The sequence below is a fragment of the Nipponia nippon genome, unplaced genomic scaffold (assembly GCF_047370975.1).
Source record: "Nipponia nippon isolate SJK-2023a ecotype South Korea unplaced genomic scaffold, ASM4737097v1 scaffold_17, whole genome shotgun sequence".
Classification (NCBI taxonomy): Eukaryota; Metazoa; Chordata; class Aves; order Pelecaniformes; family Threskiornithidae; genus Nipponia; species Nipponia nippon.
In genome coordinates, this window is record NW_028262333.1 from 11,662,449 (window position 1) to 11,674,509 (window position 12,061).

Genomic DNA, 12,061 nt, shown 5'->3' on the forward strand with positions numbered 1-12,061 from the left:
CCAGTTCATCATACCTTTCTCAACAGATGTTCTTCTTTTCCCATATAGTCAGAACAGTTCCAAACGGATTGCATAAAAGCAACTGCTCTTGACATTTCATTATGCAAAAGTATTTTTGTCATTGAGTGATCATAGTACTTATTGTCAGGCAATTTTGAAAACAAAAACCCCAATATTTACATAATGCCATTTCTTTTTGATTGTGTAGTTTGTTTCAGCTCCACTAAACAGCTATAAGTTTGAAATTACTCTCTTCCCCCAAATGAATGGTCATAAAACCAAAATCAAGCTCATAAATCTTTCTGTGAACTAGTTGTACAGTTTCTGCAGGATTACACATCCATTGCTGCAAGGCATTGAAAGTATTTATTTATTATCATCCTTTGAAAGTCAAATGTGTGAAAAATAAATTTACTCTGTTGTGATTAACACAGTGACCCACAGTTGTGGCATATAGAGCTACAGTCTTACAGAGCAAGTTCTCCCTGTACCGCCACTGTCTGAACCAAGGAGTTTCCTCCAAGTCATACGTCTTCTTTTATATAGCAATACATAAACACACGAAATGTAATAGAAAAGTATCTCAAACACTGTTGTTAGGTCTTTGTCCAACACTGATTTATATTGCAAACTCCCAGCCTCTGGTGAATGGTACAGGGAGGGGAGAGGAAAGTGTGTACAATTTATAAGCGACTGTTCTCTGGTCTGCTTTGTGGAGCTGGGAGGGAAAGGGATTTGGGATGCAATTGGTGTTCACAATCCTTTTGGTATTGGAAAGAGATGCCAACATACCGTTAGGAGGTTGTTAATGGTCCGATGCAATCCCTGGTGTTTATTGTTTACCAATTATTCTGGTATCTCTATGAGGTAACCACAGAAGATTTATAGTTTTAATAGGGAACTTAGGTTGCTATGCATAATAAAAGCTTGACTAAAAAAAGGAATGCAAGTCCTCTGTCTCTTAGTGACAGGAATTCTGATCCTGCACCTGCATTTTGTGTAAATGGGCCTGGCACAGGTTTTGGGTGACTGCATATAGATGAAAGCCTTTCCCCTTTGCAGTGCAATCAGCTGACCTATAGAGCTAGCAGACCAAGAGAGTACAATTTTGCTATGAAAATGTTGTGGCCAACAAAGCGGAAACTTTAGCCCATCAAAACGCTTCTTCACTTGTTCTCTGCCAGACAGGAAGAAACTTCAGAGCTCAGGGTACCAGGATAGCTGGCCAGAAAACAAATGTCAACAGCAGAAACACCTAGGTGCTAAGTGAGGAAGAGTAAGACTTTTGAGCCAAGATAAAAAGCAAGAAATTCTAAATTTTGCCAGGATAAAAAACTTCTGAAAATGTTTATACTGAGAGATGTGCAGTACTATATTTCCCTGTATTTCAGTCAGCTGTCTCCTGGCATGGATACTTCCCTTGGAGACCAACTGTGCAGGGATTTCAACAACATGGGAAAAGCTCAGGATGGGAAACTGTGGAGTCTGGACTCACAAAAAGATAGGCAGGGTGACTGAACTGGGTTTTCATCAAAGGATTTATGTTCATGTGAAATCTTTAATTCCAATACTGGCTGGACACATATCCCCTCCAAAAATTTTGGACGAATGCTCAGCCACTGTCAGATCAGAATAACTAACCTCATCAACTTCACCTTCAGTCTCAGTCTAAAGAAAAACTGGAAAAAATGTTCACATATTACAGCCAGGGTTAAGGTATTTTTGTTATTACTGTGCAGACAGACCTGAGTAACTAAGTGCAGACCTTTAACATAGAAAAGGGATGGCTGTTGTTTTCCTTTCCAGATGATAAAATAACATCTTTATAATAAAAAACTTCAATTTTTTTCTTACTCCTCTTCCCACTTCCATTTATTTATTTGTACTTTTGCCGCTTCATTTTCAAAGATTTCATACTCATTGCTTTAGGACAAAAAGAACCGTGATGACAAATATGGTTGTTATGTTTCATCTTATTCCCAAGGGTCTTTTCTTCTGCAGATGATGAGCATCTGCTCCTAGTCATGTAGGGATCTGATTAACAAAGCATGATCTTTGATTAGCATATTTCAGAAATGGTTTCTTATTATGCACTCTCCTTAGGGCTTTTGTTGCTTAGCAGTAGAACAACCTTCCAAACTTATTTAACATGTTGAGGAACTTTGCAGACATATAAATCCCTATTTTGACCTTTTATGTTCATATAGATCATGCGTTCCGCATAAGTAGAAAAAAATCTCAAGAAATAATAATCCAGATCGTGGGGTTTTTTGGCATCTTCTGACAAAGCCCACAGTTTTGCTTGTATTTAATAAACTTTCTTCTGCTGTGTTGAACTGTATGTAAGGGCTGTTTGTAATGAATAATAAATGATGCTTCTATAGTGTGTTCCATTTAAGGATCTTCATGAGCTTTTACACCATGAATGAAATAATTACTCCAACACACAGGTGGAGAAAAGCTTTATTTATTATTATTGCCAGCATTATTATTCTTTTCAGATTTTAGAAGCAAGACACTGGGGTAGAGAGAGGTTGAGGCCTGATTTAAAAGGAAATAGTGACTGGGATTTCCAACCACATCTTTTCCCATTCCTGTGCTTCAAACTGATGACCCTTCAACAATATTCTTCCTTTTCGATAGACAATTTTTTAATTGCAAAATATTTCAAAGTTGTGTTTCTTTTAACAATAATGTATTGTGTGATGCAATTTCAGAATATACATACCTCAGAAATGCATGCATTTTTAGTGCCTTAGAAGACCTAAGGAGTTCCTGAAATGGATATAATTCTTCAATTAGATTAAATTTTGCTATGAAAAAATGCTAAGTATTGAAACTGTGCATGATGTCACATAGACCATGTGGGCTTAAATCTTGCGTCTCTTATTCATGCCAAACTAGTATTGACTTTCAAGGCTAAACCCACATCCCCACTTATGCAGGCGCTGGCTGACAGAAAACTATGAGCACAAGGCCAGAGAGAGCTCTCCAGCAGCCCAGCAGTGTTGGCAGCTATTAGCCCTGGGCTCCTAGCCAGTTTGCACAATGGTTTCTGTCGATGCAGCATTTTGCATCAAGGCTGTGTCACTAGCAAAAGCAGACAACGTGCACATGCTCTAGTAGAAGAGCAAGGCCAGCTGCAAGCCAGCAAAAGTTCTGGTCATTAAATTTTTCTGTGTGTATATGACCTTTGAATTATATGAGCCCACTGACCCTATAATCTAGTGACCCTTCACAGTCCAAATGGTCCTTACGTATTAAAGGCTTTGCAGAGGAGGGTATCTCACTCTGTTTTGCAGTTTAAGAATATCTAGGTAGACACAGGTAAGGAAACTGTGGTTTGCCATTTCAATTCCTGTCAAATATCTGCTTCAGTCTTTAACTCAGTCTCCAGTGAGAGGAAAGTAGGAGGATTAAGAATGTATATCTCACCAGTCATGTTCTGGGAATGTAAAGAGCAGGGGATGGGCTACTTCTCCTGTGCCAGTTAATCTGTGGTAGAAAAGATACCAAAAGGCAACAGCAAAACCCCTCTGCAGAGCCTTTCCAGCCTTTGGTTTGCTCAGTGGGTCAGACCTTGGCCCCTCAAACACTGCTGATATGTTTTCCTAATGGCAACTCACTGGATGTTGATGCCTTGTTGTTTATGGTGCAGGAAACAGCTGGTCTTTTCTCCTTCCTTGCTAACTTCATCTTTTCTATCAGTTGTAATGGCTTTAAAAGAAAAAGCTTTTAACACTTTTGTTTTGTTTTTTACGGTTTCCTCCTGTCTTTCACCAAAGGCGTTCCACTAAATACGTATGCACTAGTGAAGCTCAATTGCCCATCACAAATGTGTAATGGGTGTTAATGTGGTACGAGCTTGTAGCTATGGCTGTTTAAACCAACACAGCACAGCTGCAGCGCTTCAGCACTGCAGGAAAGCAGAAGAATCCTCCGCTTGTTGGACGTACACTTGCTGTCATACAAAGAAATTTGGTACATAGAAAACTGAAACTTCTTTTATTTCAAATAGTATCCTTTAAAAGTGTCTCTGATCCTTCAGTAGAAGTGGGAAACTCAGTTATCATAATGTGCAATAAGAGCTTTATACAGTCCCAAAAATGAAAGTAAGAGTTGCTCATTTCCAATAGTGGCCCATTATGTGGGGAGGGAGGGGAGTGGTAAAACAAGATTTGAGGACGCACTGAAGAGGAACAGAAAGTCAAATCCATGGCAAAATAATGTCCAAAAAAAGCTTATCTAAAAATCACTTCTTAAACAAAGGTGAAATTTCTCTGTATGGCTGTGACTTCCCTTCTTCTGAAGTATTCACATAACCATTTTTTGAATATTTCTCATTCATCCTGGCAGATATGTCTTATTGCTGATCTTTAGGAGCATCCTTTTGTAAGAGAATGAATTTAGATAGATGATAGCCTTTCAAATGGGACTTGATTGCAGAAAAGTATTTATGAGAGATTTTCCCAGGTGGGATCAGTGCTCTATCTGGAGTGGTATCCAGCATAGCACTGTATCGCTCCGCTTTTTTTATTTCAAAGATTACCAAATCACCGCTCATTTCAGGAAGCAGTCTATAGAAACTTGGCAGGAGCAGGCAGGCTTGCACACTGGCAGGACAACAAATACTGTCTGCCTCTCTTGAGCTTCTGTAGGGACCAGGAGGCTGCTCCAGTGCCTAACACACCAGCAGCTTCTTCCCTCTGTGAAGGAGCAGCTCATGCCTTCGCTAAGTTCCGACCCTCTTGCTCCCTTTGGGTGCTGAACAGGATGATCCCAAACTAAATCCTAATTTTACCAGATCAAGCCTCTGATACATGCTTAATACTTTCATTTACTTGAGGAGGGGGGAAAGGTATGTGCAGTTCTAGGAAAACCTAGCGTAATGTGCCATGTGCTAATTTCTTCATTTAGTGTTAGGAGACATTTTTAGGTATAGAGAAAAAAAATGAAGGGGATCCTCAGACTCTCACTGCTCCTTTCTCAGTGTGTGTGTTGCATCTGAGGAAAATGGTTCATTGCAAGCTAAATGGGGATCTTTGCAGGAGCCTCCTGTTAGAATATTGGCAGCGTACCACCGTGCCATTCCAGTCTCCAAGGACCCTTTTCAGATAAGCGGTGCGTGTGGGTGTGTGCGCGCATGTGTGTTAATCCTTGTGTCCTGGCTAAATGCCAGTTTTGGTAATTACTTTCTGTCTGCAGTCCTTTAAGTCCATTTGCATCGTCATTAGGGCAGAGCATATTCACTCCTTCAAGTCCACTATTGTGCTGCCTTGCAGTACACTGTTACAGAGAGGCAGATTTTAAGCAGAGGATTGGTAAATGGATATGTTCAGGAGGAAGGTTCATGGGATCTTTCCTAATCAAAACTGTAAAGAGGGTACCTGAGGGTAAACCCTAGTACCCTGCACTTTCCAATGCAGGATTGCCTATCACTTTTGCACATTTTCCAGACTCCTGACTAGCTGCAGTACCTCAAATCATCCATCACATTAGAGGGAGAGAAACTCCCTGTACTGCCACCATGTCCTTTTCTCCAGCAACTTAAGAATTACTGAGCTAAAGATTGCCCACTGTATTATTCATGCTGGGGCTGGCTGAAGTACTGAAGACACATTTCTGGGCAATGTGTCCCTGTCTGTCCCCAGATCCTGTTAGGCTCCTGTTAGGCTACTGGAGAAAAGAACAAAGCAGTGGTGATTGCTCCTCAGGGAACCAAAGCCTCAGACCAAAGCAGGGATGGTACCACCAAGAGGGGGAACATCATTGCATAGTGTCAGAAGGAGAATAAAGAGTGTAAGCACGGACTTTAGAGGAAGAACTTTCCCTGGAGAGCATCAGCAGGGACAACAGTTTGGGCATATTTGTTCTGAGATAGCAACTCATCATGTTCTCTAATCCCACTTCCGACAGCACTGCTGTTGATGTAAGTTTTTGCATAAGAGCCCAGGATTATTTTATTGTTATTACTTCTCTTCTACTCAAGCGTTTTAAGTACAGGAGATGCTTATCTGTAAAAATTTAAAATAATTTCTACTAAATAATATGCCTGTTATACAGTATTTGTGAAATTAATTTTATTGGCACTCTGCAATGTGTCAGTTATTAGCTAGCTTCTAAAATATTAGTCATTTTGTTACTTGTGAGTGTATTTTAACACCATAACTTTTCTATGAAATAAACAGCATGATATAGATTATTATACCAGAACTTCATCCCAAAGTATCATGTCTAATATTAATGTGAATGCCAAGTTAGACTCAGTTCCCTGTTCAATAATGAGAGTCGTTAAGGTCTCCACCTATCTTTCTACCTAAACGTCTCTATTTAACATGCAGTCTGAAAACAACGGCACATACTCTAAAGTGGCAAAGTATATATTTGCTCAGATGTGGGAGTGTTCATTCTAACCAGTTGTCATCTGTCAACGAAGAGATAACTTTATATGCATTTCTCACTTTCTTTTTTAATGTTTGTTTTTTTATAGCTCTTGATCCATCCAAAGATCCGTGTTTGAAGGTGAAGTGCAGCCCACATAAAGTGTGTGTCACTCATGACTATGAAACTGCTATTTGTGTAAGCCGCAAGCAGCTGGTACACAGGTAAGGAAACTTCATGTTGTTTGAGGTTTTTGTGTCTTCATAGACATCCAGTATAATGAGAAGAAGTAAAATGAGAAAACTCCAAAATGAACAATAAAAAACATAATTTTAAAACATTCCTTTAAAGTTTCATTTGCATTTTTTTTCCAAAAACAAATAGAAGTCTTATTATTTATAACTCAGGCTATTCCAAAAAGATGGACCGGAACATGGTGCACCACATTGTGTGGAGTGCAGAATGCTCTCCCTGTTCTGGGAGTGGTTTTCTCCTCCCAGAGAGCAACAGCTATGCATATTTTAAAATCTGAAAACCTGTAATATGAAATGAAAACATTGTGTCAGAGACATCTACAGTTCCAGTAAATTAATAAGCAATTAAAAAGAGATTAATAAAGATTTTTTTTTAATATATCAAACCTCTGCTTAAATTTGCTAAAGAACTGAAAAATGTTGGTGGAACTTTGTAGAGCATCTCCCCAGGGAGGCACATAACTGCAGAAAGCTCCAGATGTGATTGTTGAATGACTGAATTAAGAGCAAATGAAATAACTAATATCTTAAAAGCTTTGGCCAAGATGTTCAAATTAGACCACAGAATTTCACTGAGAGAAGATACGAATAAACAAAGAAAAGCCTACTGAGCATAGATTGAAATGTGCTATGAACAATAAAGAATACAGAAATTTATAAACAAATTTAGAGAAGACAAACTAACATTGCCCTATTTTGGAAGTAGAACAAGTAGAACCAGTAAAGAAACTGGTCTTCCATATATCCAGAGTCTCTCTGAGTCAAAACCCAGGAGAAAACTGAAGAAATAAGCCCCTCCGCTTGCCAACAGATGTCAAATAAAACCTGTACAGCTGCAATGGGCAGCTCTGAATGGTTGGTCTGTACTTTAAGAAAAATATGTTGTGTTGCTTTCATTACATTTGGGTGATAAATCTGGGGACTGGTCTCCAATTTCTTTCCCTGTTGAGTAGGAAAGCAAAAATTTGCCTGTAACAACTCAGGTCCCTAAATGTCATTGTCAGCTGAGATTTTAATTCCACAACTGTTTAAGCCAAACTGAATTCAGGATGATCTGATTCCCATGTACCACAGCTCATCTTATCTCACTGCTACCTGGCTGAGGAAGCTAATCCAGTAAAAATAAAAATTGTCTTTGATTTATAATACAAAGTTAATGGTGTAACGTGCATGAGGCAGTATGTTTAATATTTGGGTTTCAATATGGAATGAACGCTGGAAGGATGTTAGCGGTATGGCTATGTGCAGTGCTTACATTCTAATGACATTTTTGGCATTATGTAGCTTACATTTTTCTAGTTAGGATGGATCTAAAGCACTTGCATTATGTAGTAGTCCTTATGATATATAGACATAGATGTTGAGCCAAATGCTTTCTGAGCTATTTCCAGCATTTAATGTCCCAAAAGTGGTCAAAATGGTGCAAAGTAATGATATAGAGGAGGAGCCGAGTATCCATTTTTTACAGAAACCAGGCTGTGTTTCATGTGATCTCTCTATGATTCCTCCTCTGCCTGCAGCTATTTCAGTAACCTTTGAGTAGCACTGTGACTATGGAGATGAATAGAAAAGTATTGAAAACTTACTTTAAAAATTCTCCAAACAATTTCCAGCAAGTTTTGTAATGCTGAAAGAACTACTGCTGATGTGTGATAGTGGCACGTATGTCCCCAAAGTGTTTTTATTCTCAACATATCTGGCTACCCTTGCCTCAGAGGGTAGATGTGTCAATGAGGAAGGTAACTAGGCCAAATTCTCTGCTGATTTGAATCAGTGGAGTGACACCACTGAAGATTTTCATCTTTAGTCCCACAACATTCTGTTCTTTTTTCCGTGCCTGACCTGAATACTGCTGTACGTCTGACTGCGGTCATATTTAAGGCTGTGTTAATCAGGAGTAAATGCATTACAAGAGGTGGAGTTGCACCTATTTAAAACCAGTGAAAGCCTGAATACATTAGTGTGGGCACAGGTCTAGTAAGAACCATCAAATAACACAGCACTATTGCGATTGCTTTGCACATCCACAGTGCTTTTGGGTGTGCTCAGAAGGATTTTCCATTTCATGCATCATTATCAGCTTGCTGTAGTGGCTTTACAAAGCATGTAGGCTCAGCAAAAGTAATCAGGAGAGCAACATCTTGCGTTATGGCTGAGGCTTTCAGACAGAGCTATGCTGATTTGCATCACCTGATTAACCAGCCTGCTGAAGAGTTGCAGCACAAGGAAACTATTTTTCCAGGCATAGTATAGTTAACTTTGAAATCATCAGTGACAACACAGTGCCATTGCTGTTTCATTTCCTTTGTGCTGGAATGCACGCTTTTTAAACCACTGCAGGAATACAATAGCAGTGTATAAAAATGAGTTAAATGGAAACTTGTTATCTTACATTTACTCAGACCCTGGCTCCGTGACGGCTAACTCATCCTGTGAGGCTTTCAGGCAGAGCAAGCCTCATGCCTTTAGAGTAAGACTCACATCTGGCAGCACGGCTGTCACATATTTCACAAACAATGCTGTGGCTTTGATCCTGCCCACGGTGGACCTGCTGGATGGCACACGGGGTGGGCGCGTGGGACGGCAGCTCACGGTGCCCTAGGTTTGGTTGTGGGTTACCCCAGGGTGCCAAAGGAGCCTGCTAGAAGTCCCATGCCCCAGGGGCAGCCTGGCAGCCTGGGCTCCCCTGTGCAGCCTCCTCCTCCTTCCCTCCTCCTCCTCCTCCCCTTCCCTCCCCAGTCACCTGGTGAGCAGCCCTGGGTCTTGAAGATAAGGGAGAAGATGTCTGAGAGGTATTTCAGACAGATAATAGCGTTTTGTCAGCATATCCGCTAAGGCGTTTACAGTACAAATTGGACAGGGCATTAAGAGAAAAGGCAAGACTAAGCAGTGGTTGAAGAGTGTGTAAAAGATAAATTTGAAGGTACCTTCTTGTATGCTTAATAGTCCTTGGACTAATGATAGAGCCGTATGAAATCTTTTCTGTGGATTAAAACCGCTTTCAATTTGGACATGATCTATGAGGAAGAGTCTTTATTAGTTCAGTTTTGCATGAAATGCAGTTGTTAATATCTCTCAAAGATTTCTCATACATTTGCATTCCTGTAAAACTTCATGCCGTTGGTCTCTGCTGGTGTTAGTGCATCTGACAGGAAGGAAAGATGTCACTCTTGGGCTTTTTTTTTTTAAAAAAAGAACAGAATGAGAAAAGAAGATTGATGAAAAAATAATGGCCATATTAACATGGGCAGAGTTTACACCTTTGTTCAGTCCATTTAAATGGAGATCACCAATTAGTTCATCACTGCAGTGTATGTCACTCACAAAGGTAATCAAGCAATATCTTTGCTGCTCTGCTGTGACTTAGAAATCCAGCTATTTACTCAGTATTTCTTCAGTGCTTTTGAGGAAACTGCTGCTGACAAGAGGCCGCTACTGAGTTCCTCGCAAATTTTTTTTAAGATCTGGACAAATTCCCAGATGAAACATCTGTTCTTCTAAATTACGCATCAAAAGCTTGGTCTCACCAACGTGGCAACATTGGCAACTACACTTATCCACAATGAGCAGACGAATCTCCCTCTCTTTACAAATCCTGTGGTTGATACACTATTTCTGGTTAAGAAGGACCCTGTTCAAAACAAGTCCACTAAAACATCCCCATATGTGAAACTGAGCATTTTCATACCACTGCTATTCTATGTGCTATTCATGTGCTTTAAAGTGTATCCAAAAGGGAATTCATGAATACAGGGAATTATAATTGCAAGGGCATCAGTGACCCATCTGCTTTCAAGAGCTGCTTGGGAGCATTACGGAAAAATCTTTGACCACAGCAAATGCACTTTTAGGGATTTACTGAAAAGTTGTGCACATAAGCAAGGATTTTAAACAGCACTATTGCTCAATGTGTATGTATTAGGTCAACAGTTAACTTTTAAAATGCACTAAATATAGGGCCTATAAACCCTAACCCTGTTGTTTTGCTCTCTTCTCTGACTCGTGCATGTCTGTGTTTTCTCTTGCTTGCTTTGCTGCTAAATGCTAATGAGGGTTGGCACACCACCAAGGGCTCCTTTGGGGTTAATATCTTCCCGTGCTGAAAACCCGACTCCCACATTTTCAGTGGCCTGACCGATGGGAGGGAGGGCTTGTTCTGAAGCTCGTGATGTTTAATTCGGTGTGATTTATGTGGTAATGTTTATCAAAGCCAGAATACGTGAGCAATCTATATGAGGTGGTGTAACAGAACCAAACCTGGGAGATGATTAATTATCTTTGGATCTACTAATAACATCAGTTTGTTCCCCAGCTAGCCTTGCTGTGTTCAGAGCTTTTTTCTATTCTTTTGTCCATTTTCATGCTGATTCAGAAAATAATTGTTGTTCATTTGTGTATTAAGTACAATTTAGAGAAAAAAAGCATATCCTAAAGGGAACTTTACAAAATAATATTGTTCAACTTCCTGTTGGTATATTTGTCAGTCTTAATTGTTTGTGTTTTACTTGTATGTATTTTCTTGAACGGACTGCCCCATGCAGCAAGATGGGAGGACCAGACAATAATAGGGCAAGACCACGCTGTAGTTCATTCATTTTTTTGTCTTTCTCCATGGAGACTATCCAACTAGTTTTTCTAGTAAGCTTTTATTATTTCTGAACATTTTCAAAGCAAGTGTCACTATTTCTAACTTCTCTGCAAATCCCTACTTTTCTTTCAGTTTGTGCTAAAAATAAAGAGGGAAGGGATATGACCCCCTAAGAAGGGATATGACTCCCTAACAGGGTGAATTCTCCCCCACTTCATTGAAGTCTTGCTGCTTTTTTGTAAGCTGGCAGATGCAAGACAGGCAAAATTATGCAGAAAATGTGGAAAATCTGCTGTAAAAATATTGTTCTTTCAATTATTATTTAATCTGAGCTGAGGAAGAATGCAGTTATTTTCAATGGTGCTGCAGTAGAGCACAGTTTGTTCATCCATCTTGGGTAGGCAGCATGCCAAAAACTGTGTTCTGGGACACTGGGACCTTCCTAGAGTAACAGGGCTCTGTAACTTTAATGGTGAGATGTGGGACTCCACTCAATAATTCAGGATAATACAGCTCTATAATAAAATCATAAAGAAGATTAAATTGTTAATGTATGCACAAAACATAAATATCAAAATTATTTTTCACATCCCCAGAGTCTTTTGGAAGTTCTGGGATGAATTCACAGTTATGAGTTAGTTTTTAGTGCAGATTTGTTTATGGGCACCAAATGAATTCTTTTGTTGATTAACATTTTCAGAATTAAGGGAAGAAAACTGCCCAGTTCAGAGCAAAAATAAAATCTTTTGACCATTGTTTTAGAAAAAAATAAAGCTATTTCAAATTTGTTGGATTTTTTTTCCAAGTAACAATACAATATTTACATCTCTCTGCAAAC

General features: G+C 39.5%; 1 protein-coding gene across 2 annotated transcripts in view; it reads left to right on the top strand.

Annotated features, from left to right (window-relative positions):
- The window catches only part of SPOCK1 (SPARC (osteonectin), cwcv and kazal like domains proteoglycan 1), a 330,703-nt gene that overhangs the window by 185,353 nt on the left and 133,289 nt on the right, over window positions 1–12,061 (top strand). For both annotated transcript variants that reach the window (XM_087754039.1, XM_087754040.1), the window contains exon 4: window positions 6,491–6,605. In XM_087754039.1, coding sequence (XP_087610165.1) covers window positions 6,491–6,605 — 115 coding nt within the window. The remainder of the gene's footprint in view (window positions 1–6,490; window positions 6,606–12,061) is intronic.